Genomic DNA, 24,614 nt, shown 5'->3' on the forward strand with positions numbered 1-24,614 from the left:
CACGCACGCACACACGCACGCACGCACACACGCACGCACGCACGTACACACACACTCGCTCACACCAACACCCTTGCACTCCCCCCCCCACCCCAACACATACATAGATACATAGGTGTATATATAAGACTAATGTATACCGTAACTCGTATGAACACTGCAAAATGAACAGATGAACTTACATATTACATCTTTCACTGAACATACTTGTGTGGTGGTAAAGTACAAATAGAACCTTACATAATTTATGAAGGTCACAGTATAAGCAAAGATTTCACATACCTGTTATCTAGGAACATATGTGAGTTGTTAATAAAAGTGAGCACTTAAAATGTTCGCATTTACTTGCATTTAACACACAGCATTTTTTGTGTAATATGTATTCGTCAAATGGTTCACTGTGATAATATTTAGCTTAAAAATTTAAACGTTTAGGCTTGATCTTCCTCATGGCCATTTGCTATTCAATATCAGAAAATGTACTGAGCATTCTTTGTCCAACTTAACGAGCTTTAACTTTGTTCACAGGCATACCGAGATCAAATTAATATATTTAGTGGTATGTCCTTGTATTTTCAATGTATTTCATGAGATTGATTGATCATTGATGCCTGTATATGGTCATGAAAAGAAACTCATTGATTCGTTTTAATTTCTTTAAGTATTCAAATATATTGGTGCAAATCACATCTGTAAAACATTTGAAATTGTACAATTTCCTATAAATGTCTGGAAACTGGAGATTTAAAGAAAATGTTTGAGGTTTGAAATTCTACCCTGTCCATATTATTCCAAATGGTATGCACACAAATGTAAACGTAATTAATATGGTTTTGTATCGCTACCCCCCGGTATACCCCCCGGTATACTGACATTGCACCCCTGCCAGGATAATGGACGTCTCTGGACACTGATGTAAATATGTGAATTTCTACAACATATCCATGCATTCCCAAACAAGGCATACATGTAAATATGACCAATTGATTTGGAATAGTTATTAATGTGTGTCTGCCTCCTTGAAACAAATCCACTTCCCAAGACAATCATGTTTTGTTTTGTTTTCCGGCTGTTCACTTTGGGGACTGGTCATTTAGAATAGCGGGGAGGTGGGGATTGGTCTTAGTGTCTGTATCATGTAATATTTATTCATGACACCCCCCACACACACACACCCCACACACACACACCCTACATTAAGTTATCAATCTCTAAATAATGTACAAATTTATGAAAAACATTTTTTGAAAAAAATAGTACTGTAGTTAATGCTTTCGTTTTGGTGCCATCATGAAGCAGACGACATATGAACCAAGGGCGATACTTTTGCCAATTTCCTACATAAACATTAGATGCTTACCCAAAGAGTATGCCGAAGAAAAAGATTCTGCTAAAAAGTTTATCATTTATCCTTGATAAGGTTTTCTAAAAGTCCAGCATTTCACATATTGTTGGTAATATAAACTCTAGATGGCAAATATGCTTTCATTTTTTACAAATTGCCCCGAACCTCTGAAGCTCCTCATTTATGACACGCTTATAACGAACTGACGGATATAACGAACTACTTTTTTGGTCCCGACTATTTGCTGTAGTTATGCTGTATATATGCATATAACGAACTACGGTTAATACGAACTAAAATTAGTAGTCCCTTTGAGTTCGTTATAACCGTACTTTACTGTAAATCTTTCGAATTTTCAAGATCCATATGTGATAAGCTCTTTTTGTGCCATGTGTTCTCAAACAGTATTTAATAAGGGTTAAATTGTTGTTAGAAGTGTTAATGCTCGTACACGTGACGCCCATTCCTGGTGTCCCGGTCGTGATATTGCTGGAATATCTGCTCACTCAAATGAACTAAAGCTGGTAAAGGTAGCTGTATTTAAGTGCTGAGAGCCCGCATGCTCAATTTTCACATGAAAAGTCTGAATCCCCTTTGAAGGTTTTCTTTCAATGTCCTCACCACAGGCATAGGTACGTCACGCAGCTCGCTGTTGCTGGTCCATTCACCAAGACCAGATGTTTAGACCGAGGTACAGGAAGAGATTGATCAGCAGATAGGCAGGAGTCGTCTCCCGTGTACCGGGACAAACACAAAATGCCTCGTACACAGACTTCACGGACGGAGCGGTGAATGTAATGGACTGGGTGGTACATAACGGACAAGGAGGTTTGTTTGTTTGTTTGTTTGTTGTTTAACACCACACTCAGCAATATTCCAGCTGCATGACGGCGGTCTGTAAGTAATCGAATGTGGATCCATCCACGCAATTGGGATACGATGACATACATGAACCAAGTCAGCGATCGCCCGATCGCCTCTTACGACAAGCTTGGCTTGCTGAAGACCTATGTTTACCCGGATCTTCAGGAGTCTGGTCCAACTGAGTTGCCGTACTGTACCAGGACAAACAAGAGTAGGCGATTGCCCACTGCCCAAAGATACTGTAGTACAACGTAAGCATTTGAAACGACAGGAAAGGATATAAACCGTGTCAGTATATACTATGATGAGGCATTAGTTTTAGTATGGGCCATACCAACGTTCATAGTGTCAGATAATATTTAGAGAGTAGGTTAAGAGCTACTAGGAATCATGGATTACCAATAATTAATTTTGTATTCCCTATACTTTGCGAAGGACATTCAGGATTATTCCAAGTCGCGAGAAGGTTAAATATATTTATATCACAATTGTACTTTTTTTTGGAAGAACTGTTTCCCCATCACAGGCCTTAACATGAGCTCAGTCAGTATTGTGTTGGATCTACGTCACAAAAATCGTATGTGGCGTCATGAACAAGGAACGCAACAATACGTCGGTCATGATTCTGAAGTGTTGCTTCGCAAACAATAAAACGATGGGGGATGCACGTGTTAACATGAACACTTTAATAAAATGATCACAATTTGAAAGCCTTCACGTCTCAGTTCGAATTCCTATCAAAATGTGTGAATAATTCACAAAAGTATCTGCTATTTTTGTATGCACAAGTTTTGCCTTTTTTCAGAATGATTGAATTTGGAGTCGGAAAATGTCTTGGCCATACTGGGCATCTTCTTAGCATTGGTGACCATTCGTCAACGCTGTTCCATCCTACCAGATACCAGGTCACCTCTACCGGACAGAGACCCAAGAAACTTTTATCCGCTCCGAAATACAAAGTCATTTTTGAGCCAAGAACGTCTTTATCAAAGTATGCTAATTATAAGAGTCTATCGCCATCTCATTGTAGGTTCCCTGATTGTCATATGATAATAAATCATCTGGTTTGAATGTCATTATAGTGTAATGTGTGATTGAGTCCGTGAACTAATGCTAGTTTAGATCGCTGTCATGTCTATTCAAGCTACATCATGACGACCTCTAAATAAGACCCGTGAAGATCCGGGGTAGGATAGGTCTTCAGCAACCCATTATTGCCATAAAAGGCGACTAACGGGATCGGGAGGTCAGGCCCGCTGACTTGGTTGAATCATGTCATCGATCCCAATCGTGTTGATCGATGCCCGTGATATAAATCACTGGTTGTCGGTTCCAGACTCGTTTATTTACAGACGGCCGACTTATAGCTGGAATATTGCTGAGTGCGGCGTAAAATAACCAACCAACCAACCAACCTCTAAATAATTTGGACTAACCCATCAATGGGACCATGGCACACAAGCCAGGTTACATATAGTGACATGATGTGCAATAAGATATATGCCAAATTAACGTTCCATGTTCAATAATTTTGAATGCCTTATCATATCGTAGTGGTGCTGTGTATACTCACACATTGCTTTTTAAATCATTTTACTGTTGGACCGCCTCCGTGGTCTAGTGGTAGAGCGTCCGCCTTGAGAGCGGAAGGTCCGGGGTTCGATCCCCGACCGCGTCATACCAAAAGACGTTAAAAGATGGTACTTGTTGTTACCCTGTCTGGCGCTCGGCATTAAGGGGCTAAAACAAGGACTGTCGGCTCGGAGTCAGTATACTGTGTCTGAGTGGGGTATTCATGTTAAACTGCGGCATGGTATTTCAGTGAGCTAGCACTATAAATCAGCATCAGTCCGGACTAGTACAAGCAGCCACACACACACACGTACATGCACGTCGCTATATAAGTGCAATAATCTTGGACGCGACGTTAAACTCAATTTCACCTCACCATTATACTGTTGATGCATATTAAACTGGCATTAGCTGCGTGCAGCACAGCAACTGCGTGAGGCAACGTGAAGTCCACACCGCATGTCACTATTATGACGTCACACCGCTCATTGGGACGCAGAATATAAGATGTTAGTCATACTCGCTTTTGTCCCTAAAAAATAAATCCTCCATGTCGATTTGTATCGTGTTCTCAAGACAAAATATATTGCTACGTGTACTTTGTAGTAAAAGGGAATCTGCATTTTATAATTAAACTGCATTCGGGTATTTTTACTCATTATTAATTATAAAATGCCCACAGTGATGGATAAAGACGTACCTTTTTATTAACATTTCAGATTGGTTGGTTTGTTGTTTAAGGCCGCACTCAGCAATATTACAGTTATATGACAGCGGTCTGTAAATAATCGTGTTCTGGACCAGACAATCCAGTGATTAATATCATGAGCATCGATCCACGCAATTTGGATCTATGAGTGAGTGAGTGAGTTAAAATTTTAAGTCACATCGGCAATATTTCAGCCATATCGTGACTATCAAAAGTTAAATATAATACATATAATGAAACGTATGTAAAAACCTGCCAACGAGGGACAATAAAACAACTAGACGTATCACAGCAATAAAATTTAAAACTAGTATGTAATAATAAAATCAATAGCACTATACATATACATTACATTTTAAAAACAGGCTATAGATCGCCAGCAACTGAAGGTAGATCACCATACTAGGGACCATGGGGACCTACAGTACCTTTGCTACCTGCATGGACGATCCTAGCAGGATTTACATCATCCCTTCAGTCGTTGGCGATTGTACATAATTTTAGCCACAATTAAAAGACAGAAATTCTACGTTTAAAAGCGTAGTAAATGGAAATATTCTGTGAATGACAGGGACTTACGATACCCTCTCAGGGGGACAATAATTTTACAGTACTTTAACCCCCTTCAAGGATACTGCCACTAACAATCTCAGATATAAATTCTTTGGATCTATGAAATGCATCAACCAAGTCAGCGAGCCTGACCACCCAATCCCGTTAGTCGCCTCTTGAGACAAGCATAGTCACCTTTTCGGCAAGCATGGGTTGCTTAAGACCTCTTCTATTTCAGAGTCCGCGGTGATGCGGTCGTAAAATCGGCCTTTTCAATCAGAGTTGGTCATTGTGACTTGATACGTCTGACTGACCAATCAGAAATGTGTAATGTCCAAATTCATGTTTGAATGGTGTTTCAATTTTTTCCATCGTAAAAACGTATACCTACAATTGCTCGATCCCTGCTAGGAAATCTACAAGCTGCCCGGCACGCCTGGCGCGGGTGTCTAAAAGACCCATGGTTCGCTGTGCAGTGTTGTGTCCCAAAGTATTCTGCCAATATTTCTTTTTTTTAATTTCTTTTTATTTTTTTATTTTTTTCCCAGGACATCCAACATGACAGAATGTTTTTCTCTCTGACACTAGAGACATTCCTGGAGCAAATTATTCTCTTCCTAATAACATACAAGGATGTTGCGCCGAATATCAACCAATGGTTTGTGGCAATATTTCTGACTGTTGCTGGAATAGTGCTGGATTTGGCGTAAAGCAACAAACAAACAGTGATAAACTAATACATATGTGATAAGTGAAACCATAATTAAATCAAATGAAGCCATAGTTTACGATAAGTTTGAAAGTGTTCTTGTGACGATGAAATATAGTACCGACCTAGCAGTGGCGCCACAATTACGCAGTGTATTCCAACGAGCGTTGTGGAAAGTCGTTTGCTGAGCACAATCAGCATGGGAAAGCAATATGCTTCACAAAACCCCACGTTTTCCCTGTAATTACACCCAGTGATCTACACAACTAAATTTAGCTAACTATTTACAAAGGTGTTTTTGTATCAAAATTAATTACAATGAATAAAGCGAGTTGTTTTTCTTTTGTCTCAACAGTTACAAAGGGCGGATGCTAGTCCCTCTACTACGTCCACATGCTGTTTATGTTGTCTGAGTTGTTCGTGCTCAGATCTCATTGCATTCTTTCTCCAAACAACATCCCGACACGAGTTTATTTAGGAAATAATCCTTTAACATAATTCGCAGCAGCCGGTATGATAGGCCGAAGTAAACTGGTGATGATCATGGGTAGAGTAGTTTCCAGCATGGTCATGGTATCGGAATAATCGTCATTTAATTCTTTTCGCGTCTCCCCTCGAAAGTCCGGCTTTTCGGCCTTATGTCTTTTAATGGCTTCTTGATCCTTCCTCCTTCTCTCCAACTCCAACTGTTTATCTGATTCCTTCTTTTCTTCCATCGCTCCATTAACAGCTAGTTTCAGTTGTTCCATTTCCTTTAAAAGCGCAGCCATCTCAATCTCAGCTTTTTCGGTTTTCTTTCTTTCAAGGGTTTCTATTCTCTCCTCCAATTGTCTCCTCATATCCTCGTCTTCATCCTGTTTCATCTGAAGTTTCAGTTCGAAATCTCGCCTGATTGCATTTCTCTCTTCCTGGATCTTCTGTTCATGTTTCTGTCTCAACTGTTCTTCCCTAATCTTCATGATCTTCTCAGCCTCAACATACATTTCACTGGTGTAGCACTTGCCCCCATTGTCAAGGAGCATCCTGTCCACGAGTGTGAGGAAGTCCTGGACATCCTTGTTCTTCTCCTCATCACTGCCTCTGTTATTGAAGGCAATACATCTGTTGTTGCAAGACTTGAGTAGAACTTGCAGTTCCTGAGGTACTTTCTTCAAATACTCTTGTAGGGTTTTTGTTTCATGATGTAGATCATCCTTTCTTGTGAACAGAACAATGAGATAGTTCAACATGTCACACCCGAAGACCTGCCTGAAATGTTCAACGGTATCATGCTCTTCCTTCGTAAAACGGTCAATCCTGACAACGAGGACAAAGGCATGGGGACCAGGAGCTGTCATGCCGATACATTTCACTACTTCCTTCGTGATTTCAGCATTTGTCATACCTGTGTCAAACAACCCAGGACTGTCGATTATTTGAATGTCCCGGTTAAATCTGCTCCCTCTCCCTCTCTGGCACCTTTTGGTTACAGATGACCCACAGGCACTTGATTCGAATACGATGTCCCCAAGAATATTATTTCCGGTGGCACTCTTCCCTGACCCTGTTCTACCAAGGAAAATTATTCTTCTTTCATTGGTCGGGCAGAGGTCTGTGGACCACCCAGACGATGTGCCTGTAATTGAAAAGAAATTTAGAATAACAATACGGTTAGTGATGATAACGTATGAGAATTTGATAGTATATGGCATGTTCAGACATAATTGTGATACCAGCTATGAAAACACTGTCATTGTTAGCATTTTTAATTTGGGCTGGTCCCGTGAGTAATACAATTGCTCATCACGCCGAAGACCAAGGTTCGATTCCCCAGATGATTGCTATGTGTGAAACCCATTCTTGGTGCCTCCGTTGTGACATGGCTTAAGACTGCTAAATGCGGCGTAAACAGTGTACAGTTTTACGTTGGTATAGGAAAATTAAAAGAGAAAAAACAAGAGAAGTACCTTTATGCTGTTGTGTTTGATAATAACCCATTGGCTCTGGATTAGTTACATTGGGTAGTCCAGGTTCCCGTCGTGGCTTTGACGTGCGACATGCATCGCAGTTCTGCTGGTGGCAACTGTTGATGAATGTGCATTTCCTGCATCTCCATTCCTCTTTAAACACACCGGGAAGTTATTTATAGTAATCATTTCCGTCCCAAATATACCAATAAGAAACTGATGTTTTTTTGTTTGTTTATTGTTTGCTTGTTGTTTAACGCTGCAGTCAGTAATATTCCAGCTATATGACGGGGGTCTGTAAAATAATCGAGTCTGGACCAGACAATCCAGTGATCGACATCATGAGGATCGATCCACGCAATTGATGAGTGGGTGAGTTGGGTTTAACGCCGCTTTTAACAGTATTCCAGTTATATCACGGCGTGTCAGCTTAATGTGGGAGGAAAGCCCGAAGTGATGCAGGTCTCAGACGTTTACCACTTCGGTGAAACCCACGAGCACGGGTATGGTGCTGACAAACCTAGAAACATAATAGGGGCGAACCGGGATTCGAACCCGCAATCACAGGTTTCTGGCGTGCCCAAGGGACGCAACTCTGCATAGCGTATCGCGGCGCCTTAGACGACTGGGCCACCCGTGCCGCCTCCACACAATTTGGATCGATGGCATGTATCAACCAAGTCAGCGAGCCTGACCACCCGATCCCGTTAGTCGCCTTTTACGACAATCATAGTCGCCTTTTACGGCAAGTATGGGTTGCTGAAGACCTATTCTACCCCGGAACCTTCACGGGTCCAGAAACTAATGGAAGTTTAAACGCATACATGAACATATTTGATCAACCTTCTAACTTATCTTTGCAATATTACAACTATAAGTATAGACTTTAGGAGTTTCCTACGTTATGTGATCTAAATAGCAATAACATGTTTATACGTGTACCTATACTGTTCACACAATATATAGAATATTCACTTCATTCCTTTCTGATGTGATAATGGTTATTGATATTTCCTCATTTCTTTAAACATGCTAAAAATGAAAAACAAATATTACACCTACCCATGACTGAAGGTATCCAAGCAGAAAAATGTGACGATTTCGTCAATCTGTCAAATCAAAAACATAAAGTGATTCCCAAGCTGTTATTTATGAAGGGTCCCAACTATTTGTTTATCTAACTAAAATTTGTCTGAGGTTGTCGTTTAGAGAAACTGTCACAAAACACACCCGGCCATTATAAATCAAAGCAATTGTCAATTAGTAGTTATGAATTATACGTGTGTGAATTCAAAACCAAACTCAAACGCCCATAGGTATGTATTTTTATTTTGTTTCTTAATCACTGGTGGTGCAGAGTTGGGTCCCTTTGACACCCCAGAAACCTGTGATTGTGGGTTCGAATCCCGATTCGCTCCGATTATGTTTTAAGGTTTGATAGCACCGTACCCGTGTTCATGGGTTTCACCAAAGTGGTAAACGTCTAAGACCCAGTTTCCTGCTTTCCTCCAGCATTAAGCTGACACGCCGTGGTATCTTGGAATTCTGTTACTGAACGGCTTTCAACCCGACTCACTCGCTCAGTCTTTTGTTTATAAAATTTTCCAATTCAAAGTTTTTCTGTCATTTTATGTTTCTCCTAAAGAATTATTATGAGATTAAGTCAAGTCATTTACATGAACAATTCCAGATGTATCGCTGTAAAAGGAAAGAAGTATGAAATTTATTTTTATCCTTGTGCTCATGACATGACATCAAGCTACACCGGTGAGACTTGGCAAGTTTGTTGTTCATACAATTCAACGATTGATCAATTCGTAACTCCATGTTCTGTAATAAAACTGTATCTTCAATAAATTAATAAGATCGCTGAAATCTTAAAATTGCTTGTTGAGCATGCGTATTTCGAGAATATTACAAAAATAGCTGGTGCTTAATACAGAAAAAACATATTTGTAGGGACTATCTGTGATCCAGTGGAGGTAACATTGTCGCCTATTTGTCTTGTGTATAATGATTATCGTTCTGGGTGCCGTTGTACAAAACAACCTTAGCGCTACGTTAACGTATGGGAGTTACGATCACCTAAGCGCTAAGATCGCTTTGTACAACGGCACCCTGGATAACATGTCATAGAAAACGATATACAGCGGATATTCAATTTTCAAACATTACTGATAATGTGTTTATACTGATCTGACAATACGGATAACAGTTTAATCTTCATTCGTCGTGGATTTGTCATCTACCTGCCTTTTTTGCCAAGGACATATTATTCGTGCACAAATCAGATAAGCTGGAAAGCTATGAATTTGTGTTTTGTTAAGAATAAGAGGACTAGAGAGTAACGCATCAAACAGACAATTTCCTTTAGCTTTATATGCTTTGAAACTACAGGTTAGGTAGGCCTTGTTACAAGATGAATAGCTGAAGCATCTACTTACGTATACTAGTATACAACTGTATTTCAATACAAAACTGAACTGACGCTTCTAATCACAGTGCATAGACAGAGTGTATTAAGATAACTACATTGGTAGTCTTGAACCACAATGAGTAAATACAAAATGAAGTGAAATGTATTGAATATCGATACCTGAATCTGAGTATAACGATCCCTGCATATATTCACACGTATCAGTATATACGCCCCAGCCACATTGTATAAGGAATTCACGATCGCACGATCGCACATCGTCCTATGAAAATCACACATGTAACTAATCTTCTAGGGGGCAGTTTGCGTTGCATAGAATCCCCAGGGAGGTGCACCCTGATCCATTACGCTATTAACACGATGTAGGGCATTGGTACTGCGCACTATAAAGAGGCATTTATTATTATTACGTGTACAGTTACAAGTTCAAAAATTAAAGTGAATTGCTGCATCTTCTTACCCTGATTAAAGTGACGTCGTACCAACCACGAACCTTTTCCTCCGGCCCCTGCCAACAGACTGGTTATCTACAAAATGCATGAGTCACTGGGGCATTATGTTCTAAATAATTATATACAATGCACGCATACATTTTCCTCAGGATTTGACAACGTTATCAAGAAACAGGACGTATTGACGTCGAATTTATTTTTCCTTATGGTTGAATAACGGCTAACGTTTTGCACAAGTTCGAATAGATAATTTATAAACTGACGTCATAGTAGTGAGCGGGAAAACAGGTTAAACAGCATGTCAATATGCCACGATGTCGAGTGTACAGGTGTAGCGGTGTTTAGCGTGACCGTCGGTATTGTACGCGCAGGTATTTGACTCTAATGCATTCAGATTGTGATTTTCGCGAAAACCTGGTATCATATTCATGCTGTAGTCGGAATCGTACAATGGACTGTGTGCTTATCAGGCTGTGGTTTCTGAATAATGCTTATCTGATTTTAGTGATGCAATTACGTTTAGTCCAAATTCAGACTGTATTCATTGCTTCAGTCGGATATGTGAGCAAGCATAACACCTATTTCGCCCGAGCGGTACAGTAGTCTAAGGTGTCGGGGTTCGCTGATTTCCGATTCCCAGTATCTCCCTAATTATGATTCTTGGTTTGCCTGCACCCTACTCGTGCTCGTGGGTTTCAGTATATTTGAAAATGTCCATGACCTGCATCACTTTGGGCTTTCCTAAGTTTGCACAGTAAGCTGCAAAGCCGAGATATGACTGAACTACGACCCTAAACTCCCCCCCCCCCCCCCCCCCCCCCACACACACACACCTCACTCACTATTGGAACGTTTTCGTTCTGTTTTGCTTCCAAGGTCTTGCCGCTTCTATTTTCATATGCGAATATGAATACCCCTTGGTCCTAATTCAGTTCTTGGGTCATGAGCGGTGTACTAACCATAACATGTTCGAGGGTCCACCAAAGGGCAAACGCCTAAGACACAATTTCATGACTCACTTTACATGTGGAGTAGCCAGCCTCTATAGAATTCTTGCTAGGTTCACAACTAACCCGGGGTGGTCGGATAGCCTATTGGTTAAAGCGTCCGCTCGTCGCGCCGAAGACCCGGGTTCGATTCCCCACATGGGTACAATGTGTGAAGCCCATTTCTGGTGCCCCCCGCCATGATATTGCTGGAATATTGCTAACAGCGACACAAAGTCATATTCTGGATCCAGTATCACTCACTATACGATGGTATTATTCACTGCTCAATAGCCCTATAGCTTACTGCTTCTCGTAAGAGATAAATAGTTTTACGGATTATTTGATGAGTTACCACTGAGATAAATAATTGATCGATGATTAATTTAAATTTCGGTGTGACACGTCCAGTGCGAAATCTTGTTAAAGCGACAGGAACATACATATGCTCTACTCACACATACATATGCTTTAAACAAAAGCAAAGCAGTAAAATCGTAAATATGATCATTTCTGCATGGATTGGGTTTGATCTGTGTGGAAAGAATGAAGTACTGCAGAAATGTGGTAAAAAGATGGAAAAATCGCAAAACACAACTCCGTGAGAGCCTGGCGCCGAAACACACCAACCTGATATGCACGTGCAACATCACTTGTTGGGCTATAAAAAAGTTTTCAAGCCATCACAATCGTACAGCAAGTGAAAAGCGAAATCATGCAACGACTGACGGAAGCCCAACGCAACAACGCCATCGGCCGTAGCCAGTTTTTTCCACGTAGTACCATGCACCAGTAGAAGACTCGGGAACCGTTACGAGGCACACGGGACAACACTTGACCTTTCCAGATCCGGTCGACCACGCATGACTAGCGGAGGACAGGACAGATTCATACCGCTACGTCATTTACGTGAAAGAACCACCACAGCCATCTCTGTAACTCCGGCAATACCAAGATTTCGTAGGATATCAGCGGTGACGGTGAGGAATCTTTTACGTGCTTAGGGTATTCGTGCTAGACGACCAGTTCGAGTTGCCATGTTGACGGACCTGCATCATCGGACGTCAGTGGTGTCAAGGTCACAGTGTATGGCCACAGCTGCGATTGGAACAAGTTTGGGTTTGTGATGAGTCAGTGCGTGAATGAGTAACTATTACTTTTAAACTCGTAAAGCAGCCATGGACACTAGACATGGCCTCGCACATTGTACCTATGTGTGTAATTGCACCCCCACCATGTCGTCGCAAACGCTTTAACCACTAGGCTATCCCTCAACCCAATGTATTTGTTTCACAACGGATCTTACCGACTTTTATCTCATACCTACATTCTCACTACCGAATGCTTTTTGAAAACGGACTGAATGGCAGTGTTATAGTGAAAGGTGCTCGGAATTCCAATCAAAATGTTTTGTAGCGAACAAACACTAATCTATCTTATAAACATATAAACATGTCATCACCGAATTGAATGCTCAGTGCACATAATGTCTACTAAAATTCAAATTTACAAGCACGAAAGTTGCCTGACATACGAATGGCGGACGGACAGACAGCACATCGGATCATGGGATCTATTGAACTATCGATCTGGAAAACAGGTACTCAATGATAAGTAACCACATTGTCCTGATATAACGTTTACCTACCTTCATGAAACGAGGCAATAGCTGATATGAATGGACTCATCACAATTTGGCCTCATGATTTATGTACACTGGCAAGTAGTTATTTCAGTTTCCAGAATGTTTGAATATCACATGACGTTCATATTATTAGGTAGGTTGTGCAGAAGGTAGATAAATAAAACATTTGACGTGATATTAATGAGATAGACCTGACACGAAATAAACCATTTCCTGACGTTTGGAATGGTTACGGTATTAATGTAAATGCAAAAATTTCCAAGTATTCCAAATCATTTGGTTATGGTCAACTGTTTATTGTATGATAGGCCATAGACCCAAATAAATGAGGTGGATACAATACAGTACATTATACATATACAAGTAGAATCACATGTTTCATTTCTGTCCAATTCTGGTCTTGAGGGCATATTTGAAATATAACATAACATATTTTAAATCTTGATAATTTGAGTTTGCGATAAGGTGAATAACTGTTGGACTGACGGCAGAATTACATATTCATTTCGTATGTATTGCTTTAGAATATCTTGTTTAAGGATGGACATATAAAGGTGAAATGATACAGATCTTCGATATTGCTTAGATTACAATATGTTCATAATCTTTCAGCTGTTGGAAGTGTGTGGTGATTCCGGCATCAATAAGCATATACATCTAACTAGAGCACGAGCAAAATCGGTAGCAAATGTACACAAGGTCGAATCTATTCAATATTTCTCTTCTTCAAGGCTTATCTTGTAAAGTGTATAATATTCATATCTAGTACTAGATGATAATATATTGGTCTATTCTTACCGTACATGTCTTTCAAACGGGACTGAAAAAGGTTAGGAAAACTAACTATACACATGTTTTGGTTTAGTTTGGTTTGTTGTTTTACGCCGCACTCAGCAATATTCCAGCTATATGACGGCGGTCTGTAAATAATCGAATCTGGACCAGACAACCCAGTGATTGATATCATGAGCATCGATCCACATAATTGGGATCGATGACCTGCATCAACCAAGTCAGCGAGCCTGACCACCCGATCCCGTTAGTCGCCTTTTACGACAAGCATAGTCGCCTTTTATGGCAAGCATGGGTTGCTGAAGACCTATTCTACCCCGGATCTTCATAGGTCGTACATCCAACATCTTGGTAGACCCAAACATACCCAAGACCTAAACTGAACAGATGACACAAGGAATTCATTTCGCTGTCTGTGGAAAATTTCAAAGACGGTCCAATCTGAAACATACGTTACTGTCGCTCGTAAAACTCTGAGGTTCACCATTTAATTTAGTACATATCAAACGAAAATCTACAAAACGTTAGGACATATATCTGATGCGAAAGTTCGTTCAAAGGTTCCACTCTATTCTACTTTTAAATATTGCCGAACTCGTTGGTTGTCTTTATATATTTACTTGTCACAAAATGGTAAAATATAAAACACACTTCGCCCAATACGTTGTTCTGCATAAATTTGATAAAACATAATTGATTGTATTTAGCATTTTCTAGGAGACAAAACCTATTGGTTAATATGTAATGTAGCAAAGTCATGGTTAAAAGGAAAACAGTTTAATTCATAAGACTGGGAAGTATGAAACAACTTTTTTATAAATAGAAACAAGTACAAGAAGACAAATGTTGCTGTGAAATCTTTTTGTATCACTATGATCTATATTCATATTCTCTTTTTCGACCCTAAGGTGGGGCGGTAGGGTAGCCTAGTGGTTAAAGCGTTCGCTCGTCACGCCGAAGACCCGGGTTCGATTCCCGACATGGGTACAATGTATGAAGCCCATTTCCGGTGTCCCCCGTGTTCGTGATATTGCTGTAATATTGCTAAAAGCGGCGTCAAACCATACTCACTCACTCGATCCTAAGGTAACCCCTTAAGAATTCAGGAGTGGGTTCTTCCGTACCCACCTAATTTGTTTCAAATGGCCCTGCGCGACAAGACTGAAAGCCAAATAGACCAAATCCATTGAAAAAGATAGCCATTATATATTGGATTCCTTAAATTTGTACATGGATTGCAGAACTATTTGAACGTTCCTCGCACTTTCGAAACTTTTGAATTGTGTTTTTAGTAAAGTTCCTCATGGTAACTCAGAGAGCCCGTCTAATAGAATTTACTAACTCTGGATCAAATAGAGAAACTCACACTGCTAAGGGGTTAAGAAGTTTACACAGACATCACAGACATGCGTTGTATGAGCTTACATGCTTCCGTTTGGTATGTAGTAGGGTCGTTACAAAAAAATTACCTACCACTACATATTACGAATATGTTACTATATTGATATAAAAATGATGATCTAATGCATTTTCAATTAACTAATTGTAATTATCAAGTATTTATAAGGCACCGATAATATAACAATCTCGCGGACATTCTATTTCTCAAGTCAGATGTTTTTCAGTACATCTAGCATCGCAGCAAAAATGGCGGTGGTCTGTAAATAATCGGGTATGGAACAGACAATCCAGTGATTAATTATATCATAAGCATCGATCCACGTAATTGGGATCAATGACATACAGCAACCACGTCGCCTCTTACGGCAAGCATCATGGGTTGCTGAAGGCCTATTCTACCCGGGATATCCACGGGGTGATTGTTGATGGAATATCACTGATTGTTGATGGAATATCACTGGATGCTCAGGCAAATCCATATATAAGAAATATATTCATCACGTGAAGTAACATTTTATGAATTGATTAAGTATTCTATTTGTTACCATAAATATGTCACTCCCTGTACATGATTCTAAAGTACTGTCTAAAGTACTGACCTGAATGTGTAATCTGCATCGAAACACAAGTGATAACTTAAATACAACGCACATACATGTACATCATGTAATCAGACACAGCGATATAGACAAATAGTTAATAGCTATTTTCATTGGTGTTATTGCCTTAAAAGCAATTGCATCATAGAGCTACTTGAATTGCATTTGTGTCAATGTTTACAAAAGGCCGGATGATAGTCTCATCAACACAATCACAAATGCCCATTCCAAACAAGTTGGCCTTCGAGTGGTGTTTTATCTTTTAAACAATCCTTTTAAAAGCTTCCCAGCAGCCGGTATGATAGACGGAAGGACACTCCCAATGAGCGTAGGCAGCACTGATCCAAGCATGCTCATTATACCAGATTTCTCTTCATTGACTTCTTTTCGCGTCTCCTCTCGGAAGTCTGGTCTTTCGGCCTCATGTCTCTTAATGGCTTCTCGTTCCCTCCTCCTGCTCTCCAACTCCAGCTGTCTATCTGAGTCCTTCTTTTCTTCCTTTACCCCTTTCATTGCTAGTTTCAGTTCTTCCATTTCCTTTGAAAGTGCAGCCATCTCACTTTCAGTTTTCTTTTCTGCTTCTTCGTTTTTCTCTTTTTCCAGTGTTTTTTATTCTGTCCTCCAACTGTTTCCTCATATCCGCGTTTTCATCGTGCTTCATCTGAAGTTTCAGCTCGAAATCTCGCCTGATTGCATTTCTCTCTTCCTGGAGTTTCTGTTCATGTTTCTGTCTCAACTGTTCTTCCCTAATCTTCATGTTCTTCTCAGCCTCAACATACATTTCACTGGTGTAGCACTTGCCCCCGTTGTCAAGGAGTACCGTGTCCACCAGTGTGAGGAAGTCCTGGACATCCTTGTTCTTCTCCTCATCACTGCCTCTGTTATTGAAGGCAATACATCTGTCGTTGCAGGACTTGAGTAGAACTTGCAGTTCCTGAGGTACTTTCTTCAAATACTCTTGTAGAGATTTTTTTTCATGATGTAGATCATCCTTTCTTGTGAACAGAACAATGAGATAGTTCAACATGTCATCTCCAAAGACCTGCCTGAAATGTTCAACGGTATCATGCTCTTCCTTCGTAAAACGGTCAATCCTGACAACGAGGACAAAGGCATGGGGACCAGGAGCTGTCATGCCGATACATTTCACTACTTCCTTCGTGATTTCAGCATTAGTCATACCTGTGTCAAACAACCCAGGACTGTCGATTATTTGAATGTCCCGGTTAAATCTGCTCCCTCTCCCTCTCTGGCACCTTTTGGTTACAGATGACCCGCAGGCACTTGATTCGAATACCATTTCCCCCAAAATGTTATTTCCGGTGGCACTCTTCCCTGACCCTGTTCTGCCAAGGAAGACTATTCTTCTTTCATTGGTCGGGCAGAGGTCTGTAGACCCCCCATATGACCCCCCTGTAATACAAAAGAAATTAAAAATAGTTCATTCATATTACAAATTCGTAGTAAATGTAATTTGAATTGCCATACCGATATGCATTCACAGCCGTGACCCGTAAGTGGTACATATTTCCAGAACCGTGAAGATTCCGGCGTAGAACAGGTCTTCAGCCACCCATGCTTGCCGTAAAAGGCGACTATTCTTGTCGTAAAAGGCGACTAACGGGATCGGGTGGTCAGGCTCGCTGACTTGGTTGATACATGTCATCGGTCCCAATTGCGTGGATCGATGCTCATGAAATCAATCACTGAGTTGTCTGGTCCAGACTCGATTATTTGCAGACCGCCGTCATATACTTGGAATATTGCCGAGTGCGGCGTTAAACAACCAACCAACATATTCCCACCTTAAATCCGAATAATCACCAGCTTAAGCGTATTCATATACGCGTTACAGAGTTGTATCTCTGTCATGATTATTGCTGAACAAAATTCTATCCTAAAATCAATTTAATAGTTAAATGTTGATTTCTTGCGCAACCGAGTTGTGAAATGAGAGCATAGTCTGCCATAATGGTAGCATAAACACAGCACATTGGTCATGACGTGATGGTAACAAAACACTGGTGATGATCTGATGTGACAATTTGCAGTTATATATCACTCTCGAAGAAATAATTGTGATACCATCCTGAAAACACTCTATGTTTTTGGACGTTGAGGCAGACCTGTGTGTAAAGCGTTGGTTCATCACATCGAAGACCCATGTTCAATTCCCCAGAATGTGTGAAGCCCATTCGTGGTGTCTTGCATATTACTTATTTAATAAGTGAACATTCTACTGAACATACTAACTAATAACAGAATTAAGGGTGGTTAAATAACATCAGTACCTTTTTCGGGTTGTGCTTGATAATAACCCATTGGTTTTTGATTGAAAACATTGGGCAGTCCTGGTTCCCGTCGTGGCTTTGGCGTGTCACATGCATCGCAGTTCTGCAGGTCGCCACTGTTGATGAGTGTGCATGTTCCGCACGTCCATTCGTCATCTACAGACAAAGAACAATTTTTCAGTATAATAGCAAATAAATCAATACACAATCTGACAAAGGCAATGTCAACCCGAATAGGATATATCATTTTGTAAGTCATCTTTAAACAAACCAATACTTTATTCATAGTCCTTATTTCAGTCACAGACCAAAAATATCAGAAACTAATGAAAGTGTAAATACACACATGGAAATATGTAATCATTCTACATGCTTATGAATTTACTTGCGCAACTATAACCATTAATGCTTAAACTGTAATGACCCAATAGCTATAACAGATGCGTTTACCTACAGATTTTACACAACGTGCAGGCTATTCAATTGTAATTCTAATGTAATAGTGTTTATTTATATATAGTCTCTTCTTTTAACTGTTACAATAAACAGGCTAAAATATAAAAAACCCATAAATTCACCTACCCATGACTTTGAGTATCCCAGCAAGTAAACAATTATGAATTCTTCAATCTGTCAAATATAAACACAATAGGTGAATACAAAGCTGTTATATTTAAACCACAACTATCTATTTTTCAACTAAGTTGTTTTTACGTTTATCGATCCAGAGTTGTTGTCATTTTCGTCATCAGAGCGCCAACACATAGTCGGTGTGTCCGTGGGTTTAACACTACTTTGAACAGTTATATCACGACGTATCGGAGACAAATTGTCACAAAACACCAATGGCTGTTATACATCAAACCATTGTCCATTGAGGAAATACACGAATGTTAAATCAAAACCAAAAACCAAAAACTACTAATTGTTTTGGTTACACAAAATATGATAAAATTCGTCCCAGCATATTATATTTCCTTAAAATTAGCTATTGTGAATAGTCGGGTTACATTCGTTATTTACATCTTGATCTCAATACAGATAAAATGGTATCAAGCTACTCTGGTCTGTGTATACAAATAGAAGACAAACATAAACATCATTTATACATTTTATACATATTTGTAAATAGATTTCATCGTGCCTCCCAAACAGTAAGAGCTTCTAGTCTGGTCTCGAATTGTGTAACCAGACAGAAACCAAACATATCATTGAGTCAATGGGTGACTCATTTTATACATATACTGAGGGAAACAAATTAGGGAACACCATTTCATTGCAGTGTCCCTTTATTTATTCCCAAATTTTTACCCACGTTGACATCCATAGTTTGGGAACAAAACCTGGAAAACAATAAAGGAGCACTTGTATTTTCACGTGTTCCCTTATTTGTTTCCCTCAGTATATTTATGCCATTGACGAATCGGTTCATGGGGCTACTGAAAATGCCGACATTGATTTTTCTGATAATTTTGATGAAATGTCCAAAATTATATCAGACTCTCCAATATGGTAAATCACCTGTCTATATATGATTTATTAATTGCTGAATTCTTTAAATATACCTTCGCTCGTCACGCCGAAGACCCGGGTTCGATTCCCGACATGGGTAAAATGTGGTGTCCCCAGCCGTGATATTGCTGGAATATTGCTAAAAGCGGCGTAAAACCAAACTCACTCACTCACTCACTATAAATATACCAGTGATATCCTTGTCCCATACCTTATTGGAAGATAATGCTTATTTCCCGGGGTCGTGGTCAGTCGGAATAACTGTTCCATTACACAAGCATGAATATATACATTGTACATCCAACTACAGGGGTATGTCATTCCTCAGTGTTGTGAATAAACGGTACATATCTATCTTCAACAGAGGATTAACATACTGGTGTGATGCGTACCGTAACGTTGTAGAATCGCAAGCATGGATATGCAAGGGTTGACAATAGTTTTACATTACAGACTATTATTGAAAGATTCTTACACGTATGTGAACAAAAAGGTAAACCTTTTGCACTGTTTCTGGATTTTTCTAAAGTGTTCGACAGTGTTAATCGTACTAAATTGTGGCTACTCCCAAAAGAAAGAGGTGTATCTCCAAAAATCAGTAACATCTCGAGTAAGATTTGAAATGTTTCAATGTCAACGCGGAGTCCGCCAGGGTTGCGTTTCTCTTATCTACTTTTATTAATGAGCTAGCAATCGAAATTGAGGAAATTGAGAAAATCCAGCTGCACCCTGATGTAGATCTGACGCTATTGTTTCTTTTGCTCTTCGCAGAAGATATTATTCTAATTTCAGATACTATTGGGGGTTTGCAGAAACGAATTGATATTTTTGAGAAATATTGCATTGATTATTAATTAGATGTTAATTTGGATAAAACTAAAGTCTACCATGAATTGAAAAATGGTTTTACAAAGGGACGAGATTTGAGTGTGTATACTTTTACAAATACCTAGGCGTTAATGTTTTTCTAGAAATCTCTCATGGTCCAGACAATTCGGAAATGCAGCTTTACAAGAGAAGCAGTACGCGTATTCATAATATAGCTATGTACCGTTATCAGGCGATGCTCCTACGTAAAACAATTCTAAGAATATATGGGGCTACTATTGTCAACTATTATTATGTTGTATGTATTGTACACGTCATGGGGGAGCACGGGTGGCCCAGTCGTCTAAGGCGCCGCGATTCGCTGTGCAGAGTTGCGTCCCTTGGGCACGCCAGAAACCTATGATTGTGGGTTCGAATCCCGGTTCGCCCCTGCATCACTTCGGGCTTTCCTCCCACATTAAGGTGGCACGCCGTGATATAACTGGAATACTGTTAAAAGTGGCGTTAAACCCAACTCACTCACTCACTGTACTCGTCACGTAATCGAATGTACACATGGGCCGTTGAGCAACATTTACCGAAAGCTATTAAACTATGTCAAGAATAAACAGAAATGATGAAACCTATGTTATTGATTATGTGAAGAATGTTTCTAAAATAAGGTTTCTACTAAATACAAAACAAACTACATTGCAGGGACTGATGGTAATCCAAGGGAGGTAACGCCGTGTTATGTAGCTGCCGATGACATGCCTTGTGTAAAATCACAATCACACCAACTTTAACCCTACCCTATCTATATGCATACGGCAACGAAGCAAACCCGAACCGACGGGCTTTTAATATCAGGGTTACACTGTACGAGTAACATTCACCGCCTATATTCTATACAAGTGCAGTGCATGTATGACGGCTGTGCGGCCGATACTGGGAGCTTTCCTTTATCTGTGCTATTTAGGTTATGCAAGCGACTTATTTCCGCTTTCGCTGTTTTCTATTATCTCAACTCTATTAATATAAATTTAACACGGGTTTTTCAGAGTTTCTCTTTCGTCATTAATTTGATATTTTTAAATCCTGATCATTCCACATCATAACCTGTACTGTACTTTGTTTACTGTAGTCGCGAGTCGCGACCAGCACTTAACAGAGGTCACAGTGACATGCTGTGCGTCTGATACACCATGTTGTACGGAATGGTAGACAAACTACAGGGTAGGGGGTAGTTGACAGTCCTAGTGGTAGTATAGGTGTGAGTCGTGGTATGGGTTTTCGTAGAGGATGGTGTTGAGCGTAGGGTAGCGTGTTGTAGCGTATGATGGGTTGTAGGGTTGGGTAGGGTAGGGTTAGAGTATATAAGGACACTCGCCGTGAATAACAAAACATTATCCATGTGAATCACAAATGCCGTTACTACAAGCATAATAATTATTGAGATTTTGAACTAGGGCCCGGCACAAAAAGAACATTGATACAGATCAGAGATAACATGGTTTAGATCATGTATACCAAATCCAAATGTGTATGTTAAGAGATAGGAGAGCCACCCTAAAGTCATAATGTACAAATAGAATGAGGAATATACTTGCTCCCTTGAGGATAAACTTTTTCCAACGAGTAATCGAATTTAAACAATGTGAAAGCAGCGTCAACACTAATACTAATGACAAATCAGATGTAATCAGTATTCACATCGTTCTGATATATAGTTTACCTACCTGAATGGGACGAGGCAGAGGTTGATAAATGAATGAACGCTATTCCAGGTGCCAGGTTGGATTTATACGGCCAGAGAAATAGTGTAGTTGGAATGGGTTTTCCAGTCTCCTGACAAGTGAAACTAGCTTGGTTATGTTGTTGAAAATGACCTTGATTTGAATGACGCACCAAGAAGGAGACTGGCTGACGTTGTCCTATTTATAGCACAAGAATGCTATCATCCTGCCTACATGCTGGATGAGAATGGTGTGTGTGTGGTTCAGATACCGATAAAGTTGTCCTGTGCAAAACGCACCTGACAGGAGAATGCTAAAGGAAGATTCTTCCTCGCATAATCTCCAAGGGGGTAAAAAGGTAATATGAGTGTACACTGTTCCATTGCGCCATTAGCACCATTTAGGGCATTGATAAGACACAATGTTAACATGAATTTATTATTACAATTATGAAATGTTTTAAGAACAGAAAGGGTACAAAAGTGGAATGGAATTGACGTCACTTACCTTTACCAGCTTTCCCCGAGTGAGTGAGTATAGTTTTACGCCGCATTTAGCAATATTCCAGCAATATCACGGCGGGGGACACCACAAATGGGCTTCACACATTGTACCCATGTCGGGATTCGAACCCGGGTCTTCGGCGTGACGAGTGAACGCTTTAACCACTAGGCTATCCGACCGCCCCAGGTTTTTTCCGAAATACCGTTTAAAGTGACTTAATAACAACCATGAACGTTTTACTCAGGGCCCGTGCAATGTTTAAGAAGCCAGTTCATAGACGAACACAGTACTTACACGAGGCACTTGGACATAATTGTTTCCGTGGGTATAACGTCATGACATGGTAATAGCTATATATACACACATACTCCTCAGGAACCGACCACATTCTCGAGAAATGGAACGTTTGTTTATGACGAGTTATGTTCTTATGTATCAGTTGTTGATTTATCCAGATCGGATAACACGGTACATGTACGACTAGATAAATGGCCATAGCGGTAAAGAACGAGGTTAAACAGTATTCATGTCACGCTGTTCACGTGTACAGGCAGACAGACAGACAGAGACACAGAGAGACACAGACAGACAGACAGACAGACAGACAGACAGACGGACAGACACAGACAGACAGACGGACAGACACAGACAGACAGACACAGACATACAGACAGACAGAGACAGACAGACAGACAGACAGACAGACATACATACAGACAGACAGACAGACACAGACAGACAGACAGACAGACAGACAGACACAGGCAGACACAGACAGACAGGCACAGACAGACCCAGACAGACAGACAGACCCAGACAGACAGACAGACAGACACGGGCAGACAGACAGACAGACAGAGACAGACAGACAGACCGACAGACACAGACAGACACAGACAGACACAGACAGACAGGCAGACAGACAGACAGACAGACAATGTATTTGACACAAGCCATTATAACTATTACAATATATACAGGGCGGCGAAGATGGACATACATAGATTGGGAATATTGGTGAGTGCGGCGTTAATCAATAAACAAACACACAAACAACATAGATTGCGTTTAGCTGTTGTGTCTTAGCTGGAATGCTTCATGTACACATTTCCCTTTCTCTGGACTTTAATATTTTCTGCTGCAATTGACCGAGTTTATACAAGGAGTGATTAATGATATATTCCTTAATTTGACGTGATCTGAGGTGGTTATATAATGGACATTTGCTTACAAAATGAAACCATTTCCTGTGAATCATTATCCTTACAATTTATACACTGCCTTTAATTTCCTCTCGAGGAATACTGTTGTTACCTTGTCTACCGGTCTCGATATATATTACCACACCTCCATGTCAGAATGATGAGATCTGAACGCTTCACGTGATCCTGATAAAATAATATGTATCCCGCCAAGGAGGGAAATAAATTTCTGAGCGGGAGAATAAATCCCTTCTACCCCGTTTGGAAGCAAAAAGCCACACGCTTTTTCAGAGTCAATGAAGGTCACGTTACATAGCACATGTTAACCTCAGCTCAATCGAACAACTATTTTTGACAAACTTTGAATTTGTTTTAATTATTTTACAACGTCATATTAAAACATGTCCGTAAGATAAATTCGTTGTAGAAATATCACTTGGTGTACATGTGGTTTCATACGTCCCGCTTACAGGTTCATTCCACTCTCGCTCGTGGTACCCCGAGTGATGCTGCTACAATTTATAATGCATGAGATAACAGACTTTTCAGTTTA

At 40.1% G+C, this 24,614-nt stretch overlaps 1 protein-coding gene and 1 pseudogene across 1 annotated transcript; both read right to left on the reverse strand.

Moving 5' to 3' along the window:
• Positions 1-4,496: 4,496 nt before the first annotated feature.
• Positions 4,497-9,491, reverse strand: LOC139444923 (GTPase IMAP family member 4-like). The gene is made up of 2 exons (XM_071225939.1): positions 9,463-9,491; positions 4,497-7,317 (listed from the first exon to the last, which is right to left on the reverse strand). The coding sequence occupies exons 1-2, from the start codon at positions 9,489-9,491 to the stop codon at positions 6,222-6,224; spliced, it is 1,125 nt and encodes a 374-aa protein (XP_071082040.1). The 3' UTR covers positions 4,497-6,221.
• A 6,583-nt stretch (positions 9,492-16,074) lies between these two features.
• LOC139444922 (GTPase IMAP family member 4-like) lies at positions 16,075-22,447 on the reverse strand (annotated as a pseudogene).
• Between the last annotated feature and the right edge of the window lie 2,167 nt (positions 22,448-24,614).

This window comes from Haliotis cracherodii, unplaced genomic scaffold, assembly GCF_022045235.1.
Source record: "Haliotis cracherodii isolate W230 unplaced genomic scaffold, xgHalCrac1.p SCAF_6, whole genome shotgun sequence".
NCBI lineage: Eukaryota > Metazoa > Mollusca > Gastropoda > Lepetellida > Haliotidae > Haliotis > Haliotis cracherodii.